The sequence below is a fragment of the Sinohyriopsis cumingii genome, chromosome 16, assembly GCF_028554795.1.
Source record: "Sinohyriopsis cumingii isolate HCF-2022 chromosome 16, ASM2855479v2, whole genome shotgun sequence".
NCBI classification, from domain to species: Eukaryota; Metazoa; Mollusca; class Bivalvia; order Unionida; family Unionidae; genus Sinohyriopsis; species Sinohyriopsis cumingii.
This window is the reverse complement of record NC_142976.1, coordinates 65,683,401-65,708,612: the sequence shown is the minus strand read 5'-3', so window position 1 is coordinate 65,708,612 and position 25,212 is coordinate 65,683,401. Positions and strand designations below refer to the sequence as shown.

Genomic DNA, 25,212 nt, shown 5'->3' with positions numbered 1-25,212 from the left:
TGCTAGACATCACTATAAACTGCCACATTGCAGAGATTGTAGTGATATGACTGACAATTTGTTAAAGCTACGTTAAAATCCAAATCACATCACACCACTATTCGATTACTTCAGCTATTTATATTATTGTATTGAATGACTGTAGGATTAACCGAGATGGTACAACTGAAAAATAGTTTTGTTTTAGTTTTGCAAATTACTACGCCCACCCCGCCTGGGGCTTATTTTTGTTTCATAGATTTAGCAGCGGTGTTCCGAATGCAAAGGCGCTCGCGACTTATTTTAGAAAATTAGCTTTCCACATGCTGTGTCGTTGGTTAAGAACATCAATTCGACTGGGCAGTAGTATATTAGGATACCAACTGACAGTCAGAGAAACTCGAATTCATCAGTTAGGATTCTTAGTAAAGTCACTTAGTTGTCTAAGCCAAATGTCTCTCATAACTGAGCCAAAACACAAAGGTGGGGCAGACGTGGAGCCAGTACAGTTATCCAAGCGGGCTCAGAAACGGGTATATATATATCTTTGGGATGTAACTCAGATTCTTTTTATTTTTTCCCGTTCCCGTTTTGTTTTTGTTTTGCAGTTGTTTGTTATTATATCTATATCTGTCTATATCTATAAATACGTTGACGCAGTCACACTTGACTATTAAGCAACGGGCGGTACGTGGTCAAACATAAAGTAAAGATGGAAGTGATAGGACAGTCAGAAGAGTAATGATAGGAAAGGCAGAAATAAGTAAAAGTGTGTCAGTGTACGTTTTCGTCCCTTCATACTCAGACCAATCCGGCTACCGTAGCGGCAATGAGATATGGAACCTCAACCGGCATAGCCCTGAGAATCACTAGGTCTTACTTGTAGCTGACTAGTTCATTAGAATGTGATTTTGGAAAGCTCCTGCTTGTGAGATACCAAGTCAGGAGCCTCTGCAATTATTGATGGTAATTTGTTCCAAGTCCCTATTGTACATGGGAAGAAGCTGAACTTAGAAACAATTTGTCGATGCTGACTTTAATTAGAACTTTTTCCTGTGGTTTGCCCTAGTTTGGCTATATGCCAGGGTCAGGTATTTGTCCGCTGGTATGTCCACTGAGTTGTTCGCAATCTTGTACATCATGATTAACTGGGCCTTGGTTCGCCTGGATTCGAGTGATTCCCACTGGAGATGGTTGAGCATTGCACTGACACTGCTAGTGTTACGATATTTATTTGTGGTAAACCTAGCCGCTCTCCTTTGAACCATCTCTATCTTATTTGTTAGATCTTTACTATGTGGGTTCCACACAGTCGAGCAATACTCCAGACCTGGTCGAACCAGAGTGAAATATGCCGCACTTTTTACTTCTTCATTGTTGATTTGGAGGTTGCGGCGCAGGAAACCAAGGTTACTGTTCCCTTTTTTCACTATCTTGTCTATGTGCCTTTTCCAAGAGAGGTCTCTAGACAATTCCACCCCGAGATATTTTGTTGCCTGCTCATTGACTAAAAGTCATGTGTTGGATTTGACGCTTGCAGGTAGATCATTGATGAACACCAGGAAGAGTATGGGACCCAAAACACTCCCCTGAGTTACCCCACTAACAACTGGTGCTGGGTCTGATGTTGCTCCATCTACTATAACTCCCTGTGATCTGCCTGATAGGAAATCTCAGATCCATTTCAGTGTGTTACCCCTGATGCCATAGTGGTCCAACTTACTGAGGAGTCTTTCATGGGGGACACGATCGAAAGCCTTACTGAAATCAAGGATTGCAAGGTCATACTGCTTCCCTCTGTCTAAGGATTTGGCGAGCTCATCCACTAGGGTTATGAGCTGTGTTTCACAGCTTCGTTTGGCATGGAAACCATGCTGGCAGTCTGTTAGAATGTTGTAGCGATCTAGATGTTGCATCATGTTGCTGACTATGATGTGTTATTATTGTTTTGTTGTGTGTGTGTGGGGGTCTCAGAAGAAAACTGGCCTGTTATGCAAATGAAGCGTGGCATTCAATGGTTTGGTTTAAATTGATCTTGACACTCACTTCCATGCCATTTAATTTTGTTATAGGACTTGAAATGAGCGCCACAGAAACTATGAATTGCAATGAAGTGAATCTATGACTGGTGTCTTCATTACTTTATGGTAATTGTTAATATATAAAAAATATTTTATAAGTTGCCACTTGATCTAACAATTTATTGTTTGTTAGTTTCTAAACCACCAAAAATTAGTTTGGTCCAAAGCATTCACATATACCACCGCGTTGGGTAATTCTGAGCAACGATACATCATTTCTGTAAACATCGGCTCACGTGTTATTTTGGGTCAAAAATCCATTTTGTATCAAGAAAGAACAATCGCAATTTAATTAAGAAAAGAGAGATTCATAAAGTGTACAAAAATATCCAGCATTTTGACTTGAAATACATATGAAAATGTGATTACTAAATATCAACAAGACCCACTCCATGACCTTGAACCGGATACCCAGAAAATCCGATTTACTATGTATCTTTTAGAACCATACAAATAAATACATTATATAAAAGATCGAAATGTATACCTTAAAACAATACTGCATTTTGATCCAAGTTTCCATTTTTAAAAGTTGTCCCACACATACAAAATCATATGCTACCCAACGTGTCAGCTTGCTGCTAGAATATAAATTCTCAATAAATTCACGGGCGTATAGTTTGTTTCTAAATTCTTTAGTAATGTTCCCCATCAGCAAGACGTTATAAACAAATTACATCCTATTCGATGTTGTTTCTTTGCCATATAATAGCTTATTTTTTATAAAATGTTGAACTTGACTAACTTTTTTACAAGATCGATTTTGTTTGCTTAATATGTCTTGCCATTTATTGGCATTATTACGTTGAATTTTGTAAAACTAGCTATAAACCTGACCTGATCACTCAACTGAAATGTTGACAGAAACAGTTCAAAGTAATACATTTCATTTCTATAGCCTGATTAATAAACATTACATCTTTTCAACGCTGTGCACAGAATAGGACGATATATCATGAGTCAGGAAAACACGGGGGTGGTATCCGCCGTGTCCAAATTTAATATTATTTTGAATAGAATGTTCTGGTGACAATTGCCTCATTTCAAATGGTAAGCATTGCTGTATTTTATTTTCATCAATCGTGCGAATTCAGTATGCGTTTTGCTTCAGTATTTGAGACTGAAACCTTAAGTGCACAGAAATGCCTGACAGCATTGTAGTTTTGATTTTCCCCATAAACATGTAGTTGTAGAGTTGAGCTTACTCACTCATAACAGTATCCACATTGGTCTGAATTTATAAACACCATGGTGTGAAGACGTTTATGCATGTACTTTACCGGTATATATAAAGTAAGAATATGAGTCTTACTCATGGATATGACATTACTTTTGAAAATAAGACTCCTTAAATGTGACAAATCATAAATTAAATGCTGAATTTAACTAAATTAAAATAAAGAATAAGCACATCAGATGATGAGTGACAAATCAAATAAATCTAAACATATAGCTCTTTTGCCAAGCATATACAAGTCATTGTAGGCTAATGTGGCTACCGTGTCATCATATCGGTGTACAACATAGATTATACTAGCATAATCTATTTAGTTATATTAAAATATAATGATTCTGATTTATATAATTTACAAGTTTTATTAAATTAATCACACTTACCTAGAATGTGCTGTGTGCACTTATCTAGAATGTCTGTGTGCATATATCTAGGACTGCGTTACGCATATATGACATTTCACATATATGATATTTTTAATGTCTGTATTTTTCAAACAATAATAAATTTCCTACCTAAAACATTAAATTATCATATAGTAAATCTATGGGTGTCATATAAGTTAACTTTATAGGACACTAATCAATCCACAACTAATTGTGAATAAAAGAATGCATTAATTTGAGTGGACTTTACATGTATGAAGTAAAGTATATGAGTCATATCTGCAGATATAAAATTTCTTTTGCAAAAATGTCTTATCAAATTGAAATGTGAAATAAATTGTAAGTTTTAAATTATAAATTTAACACTGAATTTTGCTTAAAAAAAAAGTATAAGCAAATTAACTGATAAGTGACAGTTTGAATCAAAGGCAAAAAGTGGCTATTTTGCTGAGCGAATACAATTTGTATGAGCCCAGTATCTGTTAATATCCTCAACCCGAATTAGGTATGAATTAAAATAGATGTGCAATTTCCTATTTTCACTTTCTATTTTTGAAATTATTCATTTTGCATGTTAGATAGAAGATTTTATAATTAACAATTGGACATAACTAGTTACATACATATAATGCAGGGTGATTGCAGTAATAAGGACATAATCATCTTCCCAAAAGAAATAAAGAAATACATTTTTGTATCCGTTGTATAGACTATTCCATTTCGTGGAATATATAAATGGAACATTATAGATGCAATTTTGATATATAACAAGAAATGTCATGTATGCAAGGTTTGTGCCATATTAGTAGATATGGGCCATATACACACTTTGGCTATACCCTGTACTTTACTTTATCAGTGGATATGGGCCCTACACATCTTTGGTTATACAGGGTACTTTACTTTAAATTGATACGGGATGATTAAAATAGTTTTGCTGTATTGTCACATTTAATGAAAAGTTATGATACTTTTTGTGTCAGTGTGGGACATTACAGTTTTCAAAAGAATGCAGCACTCTTTAATGTAATGACAGCATTTATTTTCACTGGTCAACATTGATGGAATGAAAAATGTGTGAAACATAGGAAAAGCATTTTCAGGTGTGAATTGAAGCAAAGGTTAGAAGTTTTAAACATGTCCATGTCAAAATGTATCTAAACCGAAATGAAGTCAAAAGATACCCATGTCAGACTGTACTTAAGTTAAAATGTACTGTAGTCAGATTGTACCCAAATCAAAATGTGTAACAACTCAAAATTTAAACATACTACAGTCAAAATATAGCCCAATTAAAGTTAAGTCAAAGCAGTTAAGTTTGAACATCAAAAATAATCATAATTGATATATTCTTGAATGCAACAAATCCTCTCCCATGTGCCCATGGGCTACTCTGCAAATACCTGCATGAAATCATAACAAGAGATGTTTGTTCACCAGATTGTTATGATGATAAAGTTCACAGCAGTGCAAACAGAGGTTATATTGACACAATCGTGTAATCTTGGCTCAGTTACTGAGACAACTGCTCATGATAAATAGTTGCTGAAAGAATGTGCTATTTTTTTCATTGGAGTTAAGTAGAGTGTTACATATTTCACTTGTTGCTAAGCACTGATCTGTGTTATGTCAAAACATTGTGAACAAGCTGATTTTATCGTAGCTAATGTTTTTGTATTACTGCAAAAATTCGCTATTATTTAACTAAAAGTGACACGGAAGGAAATTATATATTACATTATGCATTGCTATTTAAATAATGCAGATGTAGTACAGAATTATAACGGGTAGATTTTGGTCAGATGTGGCCTTGTATACAGAAAATATGAACAGTTATGAAAATATTTTCATGATAAAGGTAAAGTGATAATTAAATATAAGGAACTGATGAACAAAATGTTATTTATTGTTAAGTTAGCCTAACTCTATATAATAATTGTACGGTAAACCGGATAAGTGGATATACTTTTTGTTACTATATTAGTAGTGCTTTTTGAATCTTGCTAATATAGAAATGAAGATATGATAGATTCTAATTCATTGTATTGACTATATATATATATATATATATATATATATATATATATATATGCAGGTCTCTGAACCTTACATTTGATCTATGTTAGTCTATCTAATGAAGCAGAGAATATAAGATGGACATCCTAGAGCACTTTTGTTTCATTGCTCAGGGCTCTCAGGAACCTGGGCATCTGGGTCAGATATATGTGAAATTCTCAAAGGATGCACCTCTTCTTTGCAATGATTAATGCATCACCGGTAACACATAATATTTCCCTGTCGTGCTCCCCTTTTTATACTTTTGGGTAGCCATGGTCGATCTGCAGAACAGCTAATGGCTAGAATTAGGGCCATAAGCCAGTGCAACTGATTAGCAGTTCTTCACTGGCATAATGACTAAAAAAAACTGAAATTTTTGTTGAATGAGTATGTGACCATCTGTGATTATTGAGCAAATAAATTGGTGACAATAGTAAGTTATGATAATAATCAGAGTATTCGGAGTTTGAATTTGATAATATATGTACTGACAAATCAATGCCCAATACTACTACTACTACTGCTACTAATACGTTGGTGATTTAGACTTGGGCATACTAGTATTAGGAGTATAGAAAAGTACTTAAGGTTATTAAAGTAAGACAGCAAAATCTTGTTAATTTTTTGGAAAATGGATGTGATGAAAATGACACCAATGTTGATGTAATCCAACAAATGGATGCAAATGAGAGCACAAAAGAAGACACCATAAAAATTTTGAACTCAGAATGTATATTTAAATCTGACTCTGTCTTGTGCAAAGATGGGGGAAAATGTGGAACTGAGAACTAGAGAGCTGAGTGAGAGAAACAGTTTTCATTATTAAAAAAAGTAGTCAAATGTACATGATCAAAAGTAATTTGTGAGTGGTTTAATCCTTTCACTTGCATTGGAAATACATGTACTAACTTCCATCTTTTAACCTTATGCCTGCCTGAATTAAACCCAGATCTTTTAATTGTTATCGAGGGTGTACACGCTATGCATAAAAAGACCAACATTCATTCCCATATGCTGTTGTAGAATCTCAAAATAATTTTGAAAAATGATGACTGCAAAGCAATGCAGTTTTGTAAAAATGAAACATTGAATAAATTAATCATAATAATGGAAGAGCATCCTGTACTTACACTGTGATAAAAAGAATGTTGTACATAACATTTGTCAAGTCAAAGAACAAGAAATGTAAAGAAACTAACGTTTTTGAAAAATTTAGTTTGCCAGTGGTAGAGTGCAGTATGACATAATGTTTTGGCAGTTTACTGAAAATAGTTTCTCTCTAATGTGATCTTAAGAAATTAATGCAGATTAAGTGCTGAAATTGTTTGATATGGTACATTGCAACTTTAGTAGGTTATGGCATTCGTAGGTACATTTTGATTGAGGTACATTGCAACTTTAGTAGGTTTTGGCATTCGTAGGTACATTTTGATTGAGGTGCATTGCAACTTTAGTAGGTTTTGGCATTCGTAGGTACATTTTGATTGAGGTACATTAAAACTTTAGTAGGTTTTGGTGAAGGTAAATTTTGACTTCAGTACTTTTTGACAGATACACATTATGAAAAAACTTCATTTTGCTCCATTTTCTTTTTCCCTCATCTGTGTCTGTAACAGTCCTAAGTACTCTGACAATTGCAAATCAGCCTCCTGACATTCAGTTGGCTGCTCAACAGGTGATAACAATGGGACTCATATTGGACAATTGCATACGCAAGACTGATTAGAATGGCACAAAGCTTGATAAGATTTAATGCAGAGTTGTCATCACTGAGATTAAGAGGTGACTCATGATTATCGTAATCTGAATATTTTATAGAAAAACATTTACATAAAGTTTGTAGTGTAATCTGCATCATCTACATTTTGTTTTTGTCTTATTTTTAACAATGTAATAATCTTTCCCATCTGAAACCAAATGAGCCGTTTAAATTTAACGGTAATGAGGATATCTATTTTTGGATACAAAATTGTCTGAAAATCACACACATTTTGAAACCCTATATTTTCTTTTGATGCAAACTTGAGTTGAGGATTGTCTTTGATTTTTCTTTACCAGCTAAAGCGACTAAATAAAGTCCATGAGCAAAAGACCAGTCATAATGCCCCAGTTGCAACCCCACCAGATGAGGAGGAAGAAGGATTCACAGATGCCTGTATGAGGGAGACAGAGTATTACTTTGAAAATGGTACGTGGTTTATATTAAACATTATTCTCATATATGAGGGGCCATGGGAGGACTGGAAAAGAGAAACAAAATAATGCATAATTAAAAAGAAGAACAAATCTGATTTGCCATGGCAAGTGAATGACCATTGAGAAGAAAAATGAGATATCATTTTTTTTATTAAAAATATACCATAGTAGATGAACTGGTTGAAAGATCCATCAAGTACTCTTGGCAGGAAAGATGGTGGCATGATCCCACTTAGCTGGAGGAATTCAAAAGAACCCAGAGAAAACCTCCAAACTTGGATTAACGGACACTAAGTCTAGCATTCTGTTTCCTTAGTCCAGGCTGTCCTCACCTTACTATACAGTAGAACACACAGTACTATAAAAATTGTTGAGTCTGTAACTGAAATGTCAAGGTTATCAGTAAGGAGAAGGTCACAAGATTGGGTTATCCCGTGTTATTTGAAGCACTCGTTTCTGCTTGCTCATTGTGCAAAAGACTTGGAATTTTCAGGGAAAGAAAATCCATGTTGAGTATATTGCAAACATATGAACCTGTGTATTTTGAATACCTATATAATTTTAATGTGATTTGAAATATGTTTTCTATTTTTTCAGGATTGAGAAAGGTTTACCCCTACTATTACACATTCAGCACCTATGTAAAGGAGAGATGGTTTGGTCGTACAGTCCTTGATGTTCTTGGAACAGAGTTTAGAAGTGACTCTAGAGAAGCATATGTAAGTTGTACAAGAAAATCTCATGTAGTTAAAGTATTAGCCAGTTAATGTAAAAAAGTTCATTTCCCATATAACACCACATCTTGAATCATGCGTTTTATTTTCCATTTATTGTACAGTAAGTTCCTTTTAATAACATAGGAGGGGCCCTGAGTGGTCTAAAGCGCTCTCCGTTATGGATCACTGCCATCTCACCTCTGTCTGTTGGGTTCAAGTCATGGATTCGGCTAAAGTGGGTATGTGAGAAAGCTTGCCAGTAGCTTCTCGTGGGTTGGTGGTTCTTTCCAAGGTTTTCCCGGGTTCTTCCTCCACCATTAATACTGGCTGCCAAGTATAGCCTATCGTGTGCTGAAAAATGGCGTTAAACCCTACAACAACAATAATAACATAGGTTCCTAAGTGGTCAGGTGGTCTCAGGCACTTGAGTTTACAAATCACAAAGATCTCACCAGTCTGCGTGGGTATGAGTCAGCCTTGACCATTATGGGTATGTCAGAAAGCATGCCAATAGCTACTTGTGGGTCAGTGGTTCTTCTTAGGCTCTTCTTGCTCCAAAATATACTGGCATCCATGTATGGCCTATCATGTGGTTAAACTGATATAAATCCTTTTATTAATATCCATGTGTATTACAAGACACAGGATGAAGCTTGATTTTGTGTATGTATTTCCATGTTTATTTTAATGTAATGGTAATTTGTTCATTTCCTTTATTATTATAAAAATTATCCATGACTATTTAATTGGTCCCATGTTTTCTCTTTTGGTATTCGATAAGTAAGGGATGTAAAATCAAATCGCTTAAGGTATCATAATCATTTTGAAGGTTAAAGTTTTAGCTTTAGGTTGCATGTTTGAGCTGGTGCCTCTCAAGGTTAAAGTTTTAGCTTTAGGTTGCATATTTGAGCTGGTGCCTGTCAAGGTTAAAGTTTTAGCTTTAGGTTGCATATTTGAGCTGGTGCCTCTCAAGGTTAAAGTTTTAACTTTAGGTTGCATATTTGAGCTGGTGCCTCTCAAGGTTAAAGTTTTAGCTTTAGGTTGCATATTTGAGCTGGTGCTTCTCAAGGTTAAAGTTTTAACTTTAGGTTGCATATTTGAGCTGGTGCCTCTCAAGGTTAAAGTTTTAGCTTTAGGTTGCATATTTGGGCTGGTGCCTCTCAAGGTTAAAGTTTTAGCTTTATGTTGCATATTTGAGCTGGTGCCTCTCAAGGTTAAAGTTTTAGCTTTAGGTTGCATATTTGGGCTGGTGCCTCTCAAGGTTAAAGTTTTAACTTTAGGTTGCATATTTGAGCTGGTGCCTCTCAAGGTTAAAGTTTTAGCTTTAGGTTGCATATTTGAGCTGGTGCCTCTCAAGGTTAAAGTTTTAACTTTAAGTTGCATATTTGAGCTGGTACCTCTCAAGGTTAAAGTTTTAACTTTAGGTTGCATATTTGAGCTGGTACCTCTCAAGGTTAAAGTTTTAGCTTTAGGTTGCATATTTGAGCCGGTACCTCTCAAGGTTAAAGTTTTAGATATGGGTATTATATGTGAGTTTTAAACTTTAAGCTGTAGGTCATGCATGTTGATTTGCAGCCTCTCATGGTTTTAGATATAGGTCATACATTTAAGCTGGAACCTCTACTGTTTCCATGCTGCAAATATACTGAGAGCTGGGCACCTACATGATGATATTCTAATACATTATCGATTCATAATTAGAAAACCTTTGCAGCTTATAGCCTGGTGGACATCCAGACTTAGCTAGTACACATTTTTGGCTTGATTTACCAGTTCAGTATCATCATAGACTTTTTAGAACATGATTTTGCATTAACTTTTCCATCCATCTGTTTGCCCGTTGACACTTTTGTTACAGTTTAGCTGTACAACCCATATATATAATCTGCTGCCACTTTCTTAGTGAGTTGCCTATTGCATCTAGATTTGCCATTTATCGGTTTTGTTTTTTCTGGTCCGGTTTTGATTGGGTTATTCCTTATTTACATCAATATCAGATATGTAATATCCTTGTAGCTGGATAGCCCTGCAACCTCCAGTTTGGTGTGTACATTGTCGCATAGACCTTAATGTACCATTTATGGTTTTGCCTCATCAACTCCATTTGGGATATTGTTATGTCCCTTGACATCATGTAATTCCATAAAAACATTGACCTATTAGCAATTGTACATGGCAGGAATTAAGGAAAGATATACAACAAAAAAAATTCACCATCTTTTTTCATGATTCAATATTATAGCAAACGTTTAGAGTATATAAAATGTCAGAAGTGTGTATCTAGTCTGATACGTCAACACATTAAAAAAATTCAAAATGTACCTTGAAGAGGACAGCCATTGTAATACTAAGTAAGATGATATGATCTAATCCTGGCCATTAAGATGTATTACCATCACATTTGTATGCAAAAAAAAGTAAATGGCTTGATGACCAGGAAAATATATCCCACAGTACAAGTCTAAATTTGCTGTGAATTCTGTTGGCTTTTTAAAACTGTTAAAACTACCAAAATGTCTGATTTCTGACTGACAATAAAATGCATAAATCATACTTTTGGAGTTTCTAAAAAGAAACTTTTATTTGGACTTGATATATACTTGAACTGAAATTCATACAGGAGGTCAGGGGTATTGACTTCATATTTTACTTGAGACGAAGAATTCAGCAGGTGTGTATAACTGCCTGGATGAGGTTTGGGAGTAATCCATTCGATTTCAATGGTAAAGAGTGAACAGTTGGGTCATTTCTCAAAAAGACAAAGGAAAATCTATGTTCATTGAACCTTATTCGTATTCTTGTGACTTTCCACTACTGAAGAACAAAAACAGTAGCATGTTTGGTTATGATAGTAAATCCCTCTACCCCCTACAACTTTAAAGGTTCTGTTCCAATCAGTGGTCAAGAACGTTACAACTTTACATTTAACTTTAGCCTTGCAATGAAAAGTGGCCTGTGTATACAGGAGTTGTTTGGAACTGCTGTCTGCAATTCGGACTCCAAAGTAAAAAGAATCAAGATGAATGCTAGGATGGATATGGCAATGACTACAACTGCTCTTGACAATTCAGGTGATAAGCTTGTTTCACGGTTCATGTGATTGATTGGTGGTTTTTCCCTTAAATAGGTAGGTAAATTGATTTATACATTTGGTGAGAAACTTTATTACATTGGTGCTTGGATGTGTATGCCAGATGACTGAGGAAACATCTGTTGACTATTGTTTCACCCAGAGTGAGTATTGATCATACACAAGATGCATTCAAGACAAACACAAAGAATAAGACATCGTGGCTTTTTATGGTTCAGAAATAATTATGTAAGCAAGTGCCAGCTTTTTAAAGAACTTACACCTTTAAAAAATAAGCAAGAATCTTTTTTGTTCAAGAATGCAGCATAATTGCCAAATAATAAAATCAAATTCTTGGCTATTTTGGCACTAAAGCTTTTCATTACTTTACGCAATTGATCAAGTTATTATGCAATTTTGGGAACCATGCCACTACTGTACCAGATAAAAGTCATGTTATGTGGGGGTGGAGTCACTATCTTCAGCATCTGAGGATACCTTGTTGGCAATCTCTCTGCTCCTTCGTTCATTTTTAGACTTATTACCCTTTTTGACTTGTACTCTGTAGCACATGACAGAATCTTGTGAATGCAACTAGTTGTACAGTTTTCAATGCAGTGTGATGACCCTCTGCATGTTATGGTCGTCATTTGAAACTGTGCAAATTAGATTTTTAAACCACTTATAAGATTTAACTTTGTCTGATTTATACTTTTAGAGTTATGTCCCATGGTTTTGAAAATTGCATTTACACTTAATATTGTATTTACACTCGTCAAGTTATGTCCCATTTTTTTGAAGATCGTATTTACACTTCATATAATGCCATTTATATTCCATAAGCACTGATGGACTTATTTAGTGATCAGTTGTCATTATTTATCAAATAGCAGAACTGTAGCCTCTGTAAGCCCCATCCACTTTTGTTTATGCTCAGTATCTCGCTTAATTATTATTGGATTTGAATCAAATCTGTGATTAACTTGATTTTGAGGAGGCATTGGCCACATGCGATTGTTATCATTCAGTATTATTTACTGGAGTTGCAACCAAAGAAAATAAAACCTAAGACATACACAAACTGAGCTGTATGCAATCCATGAAAAGAACAAACTTTCGCTGACACATTTTTATTCCAGTGAAACAGTTTCAGATGAAATCTATTCCTTTTGCTAAGTCACAGATGCAGGGTTTGATTTCCACCACAGTGTATCTGTAAAAGTGAATATTAGGTTTAATATAACAATTAGATACATAAATTGCAGATATAAATATAATTTTCCAGATTTTTTATATATGCATGTTGGTCTTGACCTTTTTTTCTATCTAATTGGGCAGAAGGAGAGAATTGATCAGGGTTTGGTGACTGTGAATGGGAAAGCTGTGACTGCAGACTTCATATTAGGTCAGAATCAGTTGCTGGCTCACACTTTACACAGGTGGGTTGTTAATTGTTGTTGCTTGTATATTTTTCATTTTAATTACTGTCTATGCTTCACATTTTATTTTAAATGTCATATATTTGCTGACATACCGCTATGCAGTTTTGTTGTAACTGATTTAATTTCTATCGTACAGACCTGCATCAATCATTCATTTTGATTTATCCAGTAGGTAAGCGTTGACATCCTTTGTCTTGTGCTTTGTGGTTTTAGAGTTGTAGATCATGTGTCGTGATCAAAGTTTGTGGAGAGCTTGCGTTTAAGATATGGAAGAGTCCACTTGATTTTTTTGTCAGATTTTGAAGGTTAAGGTCATTGTGGTTTAAAGAAAAATGTGTGTTTGGAGAATAAGTTTTGCTCCAGACATGCTAGTGGAAGTTCTTTGACCAAAACTTTGTAGATGGCTTTCACTTAGTGCAATAATGTAGGAGGGCACAGTCATGGCAAGTCTGATAAAAAAATAATGGTTTCTGCAAAGTAACTTTACTTCAAGACCACATTCCTTGACCAAAGATCCAGGTCATTGATAACTTGTTGGTCGGGGCCCCGAGTGGCTGAGTAGTCTAAAGCTCTCTCCATTACGGATAACTGCCATCCCACCTCTGTCTGCATTGGTTTGAGTCTCGGATTCGGCTAAAGTGGGTATGTGAGAGAGCTTACCAGTAGCTTCTTGTGGGTCGTTGGTTCTTTCAGGGGTTTTCCCAGGTTCTTCCTCCACCATTAATACTTGCAGCCATGTATAGCTGTGCTGAAAAATGTCGGTAAACCCTGCAACAACAACAACTTGTTGGTCAGTAACCTCCAGATTCAATCACAAACTACTAGTGCCTACATAGAGGACTGTTCAGCACAGATCAGGTGTATAATCTTCAACTCTATTGTTAATACTTTACAGTCTCAGAAACTCATTCTGATACTTCTGCAAGGCGGGGTTCAATCACCAGACCTGACACCTCACAGTGAGGAAATACTTTATGAGTACTCCCAGTATCAGGTAATATTAGAGTCTGTTCCTCTTACCTGTTCTCCTAATGTAATGTGACCTGGTCATGTATTTGATTGAGAAAGCAAATATTTTGGCAAATTGTTTCTCCAATAATACTTACCTGATCACATTTCAAATAATCCTTCCCATCCTGCACTGAAATCACCCTTTAAGGTTTCACTCAAGTAAAAGCTGGCTTAAACCGGTTATAATGGCAGCCAGCTAAATGGTAGAAGGGAATTTAACCTGTAACTGCTCCTTATCTTTGTCTATATAAAATATGGACTGAAAGACATTTTTCTGTCATTCTGGAAGGGCTGCATTTAGATGTATCAGAGAAGGTTATCTTAATGTAATGTGATCAGGACTTTTTATGTTTAGTTGTTCCTAAACAAAAATGGTGCCAATATGGCCGGCATTGTCAGTCATGTTGAAAATCTTGCTATAGCTACTCCTTCAGAACAGAAAGTCATAATGGCATTGGATTTTCACCATGAGACTTGATGTCTGGTTGATTCTAAATGAAAATGGTTTTGTCTGGAATCTAATATTCCAACCACAGTGGCCATCTTTAAAATGTTGTTTTATCTTCACCACCTCAGTGGATGGGTCAAATCAACATGGTTTTTTCCAAAAGCTTTTGTTTTTGTCTGGTTTCTAGCTGGTGCTAAATGAAAATGGAGCTGATCTGACATCCAGTATGATGAGCACAGCAGCCATCTTGAAAATCTTCTTATTGTAACTCCTCATCAAAGGAAAGTCATATTGACACGGAGTTAATGGTTCTGCCTGGACATCCAAAATGGCCATCTTGAAAAGCCTGTTATTGCTACCCGACCAGAATGGATAGTCAGATTAAAATAGGGTTTTCACTAAAAGATTTATGATGTCTAGTTGGTCCCAGATGAAAATATTTCCATTTTAACATCCGGCTTTAAAATCTTGTTGCTGCTCTTTCTAAATGGAAAGTCAAATTAACAATGGGTTTTCACCAGAAGACTATCATATCTAGTTGGTTCTGAATGAAAATAGTGCTGATCTGACATCATATGTGGCAGCTGCAATGAATATATTAAAAATTTTGTCTCTAATTCTCCTAAGTGGATATTCATATTGATATGGGAAGTCTTCTGATGTTGTCTCGTTCGTCATCAATAGAAATGGTACCGATCGTACATCTGATTGTTACAAAATATCCGAGATTTAAAATATCAGCAGTTAAAATGAAGAAACGGTCTTCTTATGAATTGATGGGATTTCTTTTCTGACAGTAGAGTGTTTTGTCAGTTTCTTCCTTGAATAGAAGTAAGCATAATTCCTGCAATCATGCATCGTAGAATAAATACTACTACCACTAATAATGATGATAATAGATAATAACAAGTAATAAATAATAATATATTGGAGTGTCATTTAATTTGTGTAGTAGTATTACTTTCAGCATATTCTCACCAGTATTTTCAGAGAAAATGTTGAACTCAATATATTCTACATTGTATCATAGCATTTACTGTGAATGATATTTTCAGTAATTCAGTTTCTTATTGACATTAAACAAAATTGTATGATTCTGAGAATATTTTGGTTTGCAATGAATACACATTATAGAGCTAAGAATAGCAATGAAATGGATGCAGAGTTATCATAAATTGTGTCTTTTATGAACAGGTGTTCTTTACATGGAGTGCCCACTATGGCAGATTCCTCTGTAATTGATTAAATTTAATTGAATTATATTTTCCTTTGTCCTTATTACAGGCATGAGAACCCAGTACGGGACCAGAAAGTCCAGATCATTTCAGACACACCGGATATTGTGGTGATAAACAAGCCCAGCTCTATCCCATGTCACCCATGTGGTCGCTATCGACACAACAGCATAATATTCATACTGGCCAAGGAGTATGGATACCATCATCTTAAGGGTCCTTACATAAATATTTGCCATATATAGCTTCATACAGCCCTCTCTAGCTCTTTCTCATTATAATGCTCTTCATATAAGAAAGTTTCTGATATATCACAGTGGACCCTGTAACAAAATATCAACAATTAACGAATAAGTGATAATATGAGTTGAAAGAAAACAATATTTAAGTTTATTTTCATGTCATTATTGCAGGCATGAGAACCAGTGTGCTTTACATGGTGTCCCCACTGTGGCAGGCTCCACTGTATTTGATTAGATTTATTAATTTTTTATGTTGTTGTTGTGGGTTTAACACCATTTTTCAGCACATGATAGGATGTACATGGTGGCCAGTATAGTTGGTGGAGAAGGAACCTGGGAAAAGTCTTGGAAGAACCACTGACTGACAGGAAACTATTGGCAAGGTTTCTTACATACCCACATTGGCTGAGTTTGAGATTTGAACCCATGCGAATGGAGGTGACATGTCAGTGATCTGAGCACCTTAAAACACTCAGCCACCCAGGGCCTGCATTAATTTTTGCATTCTATTGTCTATATAAAATAGACATGAAAGATGAATTTTCATCTTTTGGAGGGCCTGATCTGGGAGTTAGCGAGCTATATTCCTAAGGTTAATTTGATCACATAAGTATTTTCAGAGAAACTTAATTAACCTATAAATCTCCTTTCATTTTACCACAGTTTTATTTTACACATTAAATGCACAAACACCACAAAATGAAAATCAAAATTATTACTATTACATCGACTACACATTTGTTATTTTTCTGACATACAGGTATTCATCTAATTTGTGATAATTCTCACTATATCGTGCTTCACAACATAATGTTTTCGGTTGTGGATCCAGAATACTACATTATATTGAAGGAGAGCTGTACTTTCTTTGAATCAGATGCATCCTAGTATCTCAGGCAGACTTGTTGACAGTAGATGTGGAATGCATTGCTTCTGCTGCTTTAGACTCCTAGCACCTAATGAGGACATTTAATGTACCAGCCATATTCTTTGGTGGAGGCACATAGTATATCCCATGTCTGTCACATAGTATTACCATCACTTTTGTTGCAAATATTATTCTTGCTCAGTAACCTTTGAAGGATTTACTGGATTGAAACCAGATTTAATGTGGAGTTTTAGATCACTCTTTTGTGTCAAAATTTGAGTTGTGGTCATTGTGTGATTTTGATCATGAATTCCATTTCTCATCAGTAATGTTTTGATGAACTTCATGGCTTGAAACCAGATGTAGTATTGGTCTTTGTAATGAGGAGATTATAGTCATGTATGGCTTAATCTCTGTCAAAATTTGACCAATTAATGTCCTTGCTTGTCTTGATAGTTTGATTTTTAATCATGCATTTTGTTTCTGAGCACTATTTTAATGGATATAGATTAAATTTAGTTTTATGTTGAGAAGACCGTAGTCAAGTTTTAATTAATTTGTTTTCTGAGATACAGCCATTCTTGACTTGAAAGTTTGTTCTTGCAATTACCTAATCTATTTCCATGTAGTAACCTCTGACGAATTCCTTGTATTTAAGTCAGAGTTGGTATGAACCTTTGTAATGACAAAACTATGACCAGGATAGACTTTCACTTAAGTTTTGAAATCTTGCTTTTCCAAGTTTTACTTAAAAATTTGACATTGAATCTTTAACAAGATATCTTTAAATATGCCATATTGCATATTGGTGGGTGCATCCATTCCCTCTGGGCACATATGGGTGCATACATCCATGCCCTCTGGGCACATATGGGTGTGTGCATCAATGCCCTCTGGACACACATCTAGTTCATACTCCAATTCAAGCTAAACTTATGAGCTCTTATTTCCTATATTCTCAGACCCATCAAGTCAGATAGTCCTGAATAGGCCCTATCATACAAATCACTATTTCTGAATTGTAGCGGGGTTCCACTGTAGTTCGGAATAGGCCCTATCAAACAAATCACTACTTCTGAATTGCATCACTCCGGTGGCCTAGTGGTTAGAGCATCTGTCTCGGATGTGAGAGGTCATGGGTTTGATCCCCAGCCGAGTCATACCAAAGACTTACAAAAATGGTACTTTTAGCTGCCTCACTTGGTGCTCAGCATTAAGAGATTAGTGTTATAAATGGTCAGCCTGGTGTCAGGATAATGTGACTGGGTGGGACATCATGCTACATGTCTGTGGCATGATGCCCCAGTGCTAGACATCACTATAAACTGTCACACTGCAGACATAGAGATATGACTGAATTTTTTAAAAATCTACATTAAAAAAATCCAAATCACACACACAAATTCTGAATTATAGCGGGGTTCCACTGTAGTCCTGAATAGGCCATATGAAACAAATCACTACTTCTGAATTATAGTGGGGTCCCAGTATAGTCTGAAAAGGCCCTATCAAACAAATCACTATTTCTGAATTATAGTGGGGTTCCACTGTAGTCCTGAAAAGGCCCTAGCAAACAAATCACTACTTCTGAATTATAGCGGGGTTCCACTGTAGTCCTGAAAAGACCCTATCAAACAAATCACTATTTCTAAATTATAGTGGGGTTCCATTGTAGTCCTAAATATGCCCTATCAAACAACTCACTACTTCTGAATTATAGTGAGGTTCCACTGTAGTCCTGAATAGGCCCTATGAAACAAATCACTATTTCTAAATTATAGTGGGGTTCCCCTGTAGTCCTGAATAGGCCCTATCAAACGAATCACTACTTCTGAATTATAGCGGGGTTCCACTGTAGTCCTGAAAAGGCCCTATCAAACAAATCACTATTTCTGAATTATAGTGGGGTTCCACTGTAGTCCTGAATAGGCCCTATCAAAAAAATCACTACTTCTGAATGTGTGACCACTGATGATCATCCATCATGCTTATAAGTAATTGAAACCTGAACGTGACAGTTTTAAAGTAAATACTTTTTTATTTGGCCTATCCAGTCCCCTGTTGATTGCTATTATTAGATTGGGGTTAAATATTCTTCTGAAAGGTTGCTAAACTTGTGCATAAATGTTAATTGTTATGGTGTTGTAATAAATAAGGTAGTTAATAATCAAATAATTGGCATGGCTACTTGGAAATGCGAAGGGTCCCATAAACTCGAGCTTGAAGGACCTTAGTGTTCTCTTTTGGACAGCTGAAGGAAAATACTTTTAAAAGAAGCTCATATATCAGGCCTATATCATGCAGTGTTGTTGGCCACTGTTGTTTTACTAAATTTCACTTTTAATTTTCAGTCCTTCACCGCCTTGATCGTTTAACATCAGGTGTTCTAATAATTCCCAAGACTCTAAAGACTTCCCAGAAGATGGAGACCCAGTTGGCGAAGAGACAGATCCAAAAGGAATATGTTTGTAGGGTAGAGGGAGAGTTTCCAGAGTAAGTTTATGATAGACCTTTCTGATGTGTCATTCAGCCTTGGTCAGCACCTACTTATCTAACTAGCTATGGCCAATGGGAGGGTTGATGTCTGGTATGAATATCTGGATCTTGTTACATTTTGAGGCTCAGGTGGAAAATGCTCTACAACCTTGACTAAAGTCTGGAAATTATGTAGTAGCTTGGACCCAAAATAGATCAGAAACTTCTGATTTGCTAAAAGTTTGATTTTTTGGTTCTTTTGTTTGGCTAAAGTAAAAAGTTTGTAAAATTTAAGATATTATTTGCATTTAGAAAGATTTTCTTTTGTAATTGGACTTATTACAAGTTTTGGGAATGGTCCACTGGAAGTTGGTACAAGTCATTTAATTGACACTTCAGCAATGCAAATATGTTTTCACCTCCTAAAATTGTATAGACATTTGATTTGCTAAATGTTTGATGTTTGTCCTTTCTTTTAGCTAAAGTAAAAAGTTTTTCAAATGTAAGATATTATTTGCATTTGGAAAGATTTTCTTTTATAAATGACTTATTACAAGTTTTTGGAAAGGTCCATTGGAAGAGCTTTTACTTTGTAGGAAGTTTGTATAAGTTGTGTAGTTGACACATCAGCAATGCAAATGTTTTCACTACCTTAAATAACATAGACATATGTTGTAAGTGACAAATTTTGAAATGTCTTCGTATGGGGGGGGGTTGGGCTTTAGAGGTCAGGTTATATAGAAATGCTGGTGTCCATCCATGTCATTTTGTCCATCACACAATCTTGTAAATGTAACTGTTTGTGCAGTTTTTGATGGATTGCCATAAAAGTCCTTACTAGGAGTATTGCCTGAGGCTATACTTACTGAAAATACACTGTTCTTCCATGACCACTCTGGTGGCTTTAGTGGTCTGAGTGTCTGCCTCAGATATGGAGGTCACATGTTCAAACCCTGGCCAAGTCATGCCAAAGACTAATAAAAATGGTAAAATGGTACTTGCAACTGCCTGGCTTGGTGCTCAGCATTAAGAGGTTAGTGTTACGACTGGTTGGCCTGGTGTCAGGATATGTGACTAGGTGGGACATCATGCTAAATGTCTGCAGTATAATGCTCCAGTGCTAGACATCACTATAAACTGCTACATTGTAGACATCGTAGTGATATGACTAAAAAATTAAAGCTATATTAAAAATCCAAATCATACAAATACACTTTGCTCCTGTAATTTTATTCAGAGTTATTGCCCTTTTTTTACTTGCATCTGAATGCAGTGTATGACAGAATCTTGTGAATGCAACTGATCTCGGTTTTTACTTATTCACCATGAAACTTGTATGTGTTATGGTAACATCTGAAAAATCAATTTGCTCTTGCAATTTGTTTAGAGTTATTGCCCCTAGTATCTTGCAGATTAATGTAGTAATGACTGAATCTTGAGAATGCATATAGTCAAAATGTTTTTCGTGGATTGATGTGAATCATCTGAAGATGCTCAGATAAGAAAATCACTGGGCATCTATGAAATTTCTTTAGCCCTACTGGTTATAGACCAGGAGAGTTTATGGGATGATTAGCTATCTGTTGGTTGTTATCATCCATCCATCCGTTAGCACAAGTTTGTTATGACTACTCTTCTGAGCTACTTGAACAAATGTCATGAAACTTTGCACACAAATTCATCTCGTTGGTCCTAAATGAATGTGATGCCACTCACACATCCAATATGGCCACTATAGTGACAGTGTTGAAAATCTTGTTATCAGTACTCTTCAAGAATGGATGGTTATTTCGGTATGGGCTGTTCACTAAATGACTCTTATAATGTCTACTTGGTTCTGATGAAAATTGTGCTGATGTCCAGTGTGACCATCACAAGCACCCATATTGAAAGCCTTATTATTGATACTCCTCCTGAAGTTATGTTGATGTGGGACTTTCACAGAAAGATTCCTTATGATGTCTAGTTGGTTCTAAATAAAAATGGTTTCATTTGCACATCCAATATGGCCACTGCAGTGGCCATCTTGAAAATCTTGTTATTTCTACTCCTAAATGGATAATCAAATCAACATGGGGTTTTTACTAGAAAATTCCTTCAATGAAAATGGTGCTGCTCAGACATACTAGGGCCAACACAACAACACAATGGCCAACTTGAAAATCGTTACACTACCCAAGAAGGAATAGACACATCAACATGGGATTTCAATGAAAGATTTATTTTGATAAATGAAATGGTGCCATTCTGACCTATAGTATGGCCACCACAATAGCCATTTTGAAAATCTTGTTATTGCTACTTCTCCTAGATGGCTGTTCATATCTGCATTTTGCTTTAACTAGAAGACTTCTTATAATGTCTAGTTGTTCCTAAAAAGGAAGCGGTGCCAATCTGTTACATAACATGGCCATTATGGCAGCCATCTTGAAAAAATGTTTATTGTTACATCTCCCAAAAAGAAAGTCTGCATGTATCAAAAGAATGAAATTTTTCCCTGTATAAACAATCCGCATGCATTTGCTAATTTATGAGTCCCCTACCATTAGTTTATGATTTTTTCCATTATGACTATCAGCAGAAAATTATACAGAGTTAAAAAAAAATAATATCATTTACTTGTAAGTGTATAAATACTTGACTGATTTAGGTGACTTTTCAAGCCAGTTTCCATCATCATGACAGATCAGCTTGTGATTAAAAATATTACATGTAGGTCTTTGCCATCTTCTGACCCTTTTTTCCTCTATGTTATCACACAGAGTTACCCTTTTTTATATATCTGCCTTATGGCATAATATATTATGTTAGAATGATGTCCATCTGTGTGTCCAGCCATGTGCTTGCTCATTTCACACAATAACTTGAGCTCTTCAGTCTATACCATTACCAAAGTTTGCAGATAGCTTACATTAGGGATAAGATAAGAAGACTTGATTTCAGGCCCAAAAATTAAAATTCAAGACCATTGCGACCAAAATTTGAAAAATAGTTTCCACACAGTAACATTAGTTTTGTGTTAGAACTAGACCTAACTTTGTAAATGGCTTGCACATTGGGCAAGGAAGAAGTCTATTAATATTGGGGTCAAAAGTTTAAAGGTCAAGGTCACTGACTGAAAGAAGAACAGTTGTTTCCATAGAATTAAGTGTACATCATGTACTCAGAGTAAGAAGAAATCCTGTTGATTATATGGTCAAAGGTTAAGGTCACAATGACTAAAAGAAGAAAATGGGTTTTGCTCAAGGACGTTAATTATTAGAAATTTCCTTGAACAGACTTTGAGAATGGCTTGCATTTTGGGTAAGTAAAAAAATATATAGATTTTGAGGTTAAAATTATAGAGATCACAACCAAGATAAGTCTCGTAAGATAAAAATGGTCTCAGCTTGGTTACTTTAGTTCAAGACTGCATAACTTGACCAAAACTCCAGGTCATTGAGACCAGTAGTCAATAATCTCTTGAGTCAACCATGCCCGATTATTGCCTGCATGGAGGACTATTAAACCAGGGGTGGGTGTTAAATGTGCCATTCATGGTATTCCTGTGTGCTCATTACAAACAACTTATCCACTTGCTTTGTTCTTGTTTCTTCCCCTGCAAAAATGAATTGGCCAATATTTTGATGGTACAGAAAGCAACTGTAGATCACAAATTACAAAATGTTTGTAATAGTATGTAATTGAGCAGTTGCTGCCTGGATTACAAAAACTCTTGCAAAGAATAGTGAATATCTCAGTTTTGAAAAATATGTTAGTATTGGGAAAAAGTTCCACTGTGAAGTATTTATGGAGAAATTTGCCTTCATTACAGATATTGCTGCTTAAAAAAAATGAAACAAAATGTATCAAAGCAAAATATTAACTCTGCAACCTTTGTTTCTTTTTTCATGCTCTTTGAAAGAAATGCACATTAGATTTGTGTAGATCTGTTACATTTCTGATAACTTTTCCTATAATTTTATTTTTGAAATGTTTCATTTATGGGATCATTTTATGCATCACTCACTTGTTTTTTGAAGCAAATTTATTGTAGGTTTCTAACTTTTTATATTCAGGACATCATGTTCATTTTCTTCAGTGGCATTGTTGAGTGCAAAGAACCACTGGAGTATATATCTCACAAGATTGGGTTGATAAAGGTGTCTCCAAAGGGCAAACACAGCTCCACCACCTTCCAAAAACTAAGTTTTAATGGAAAGTCCAGTGTAGTAAGATGTAAGTACATGAACAATAAAACCTATCATTCTGACTCTGTAGATAACCAGTTTGCCTCATAATACATAAAACTTGTCTCCATTTAATTTATGGTAGTAATTAGGATTTTTCCTACAATTGTTTTCCAACCATGTATTGTTTTGTTAGTATATATATATATATATATATATATATATATATATATATATATATATATATATATATATATATATATATATATATATATATATATATATATTGGGCTTGCCAGTAGCTTCTCATGGGTCGGTGGTTCTTTCTGGGGTTTTCCGGGGTTCTTCCTCCACCATTAATACTGGCCGCCATGTATAGCCTATCGTGTGCTGAAATATGGCGTAAACCCCACAACAACAACAACAATATATATTTGCAGAAGCTTGATAGTAGATACCTTTCCATCTGTCAAGCCATCCATCTGTCATTATGTCTATGTAATCAGCACATGAATATCTTATTCCATCTATCAAGTCTTCTGGAAAGGGAGTTCTCATTCAATCCGACAACTCTGTGGTGGCAACTTATCTCAAATGGGTAGGAAGAACCAAGTCTCAAGATCTGGAGGAGAGGATATAGGACAAAACCAAGATTTATCCGACCCCCTCGCCAACTCTGATTATACACTGCCAAAAACATTGGCTCTGTGCTCAAACTGGAACCTATCATGGGTACTAAACTGGTTGAACAAAACACCATTTGAACCACTTTCAAGGGCATCTTTGGCTCATCTTTCATACAAGACCTATTTCCTTGTCATATTTGTGATAGCAGGTAGAATCAGTGAAATACAATCCCTAGGGCACCCGAATTACATGTAGTTCCTGACAAGACGGATCAGTTTAACATGTGACGGTTCCTGCTTTCACTGCCAAGAGCAGGCTTCTGTCCAAGGGTAACCAGACCTTTGTACTGTAATCATTATCTGCTCTGGACACTTTCACTCAAGACCACTTTCAGGATCCTGTATGAACTTTGAGATGTTATCTTAAAAGACAGAGCCATAGCGTAGAGGGAGATCATGCCTATTTTTAGCTCAAACAGGGAGAGGACAATATAACAGCATAAACCCTTTTGTTCTGAACTAAGTGGGTTATTCGCTCTGCATATCGATAAATAATTCCAAACGCAGATGAATTATTATGCATTTAAGCTCATGAGATTAGAGGAGTTGCCATAAGCATTGCATTTGACAGGAACTGCTTTCTAATCGATATTATCTATATCATGGGATGGATATCTGAGCCCACATTCTCCAGTTCTTACCTCAGAGGTCTTTCATCCCAAAGGGTTCAGCTTGATCTGGTAGGACATATAGTCATGGCACAACAGGTCATTCGACAGTTTCGTAAGACAAGGCTTCACAACTCCAGTCAGGCTAGGGGACTAGAAATGGCATCTCTGTGGTAAGGGGATGTACCTCCTTCAACCTCTTACCTTTTCTCCTAAGATATTAAGGTTAGGTAATGTATTTAAACAAGAAACTAATTTTTGCTAGTAAAATAAGTTTCTTCATGAATACTTACTCGTTCATAAGACAT

The 25,212-nt window shown here is 35.6% G+C and overlaps 1 protein-coding gene across 2 annotated transcripts in view; it reads left to right on the top strand.

Moving 5' to 3' along the window:
• The first annotated feature begins 261 nt into the window (after positions 1–261).
• Positions 262–25,212, top strand: part of LOC149780607 (pseudouridylate synthase RPUSD2-like) — a 56,771-nt gene continuing 31,820 nt past the window's right edge. For both annotated transcript variants that reach the window (XM_089937729.1, XM_089937728.1), the window contains exons 1-7: positions 262–512; positions 7,797–7,926; positions 8,532–8,653; positions 13,059–13,159; positions 15,906–16,072; positions 19,318–19,459; positions 23,523–23,659. In XM_089937729.1, coding sequence (XP_089793855.1) covers positions 303–512; positions 7,797–7,926; positions 8,532–8,653; positions 13,059–13,159; positions 15,906–16,072; positions 19,318–19,459; positions 23,523–23,659 — 1,009 coding nt within the window. In that variant the 5' untranslated portion in view covers positions 262–302. The remainder of the gene's footprint in view (positions 513–7,796; positions 7,927–8,531; positions 8,654–13,058; positions 13,160–15,905; positions 16,073–19,317; positions 19,460–23,522; positions 23,660–25,212) is intronic.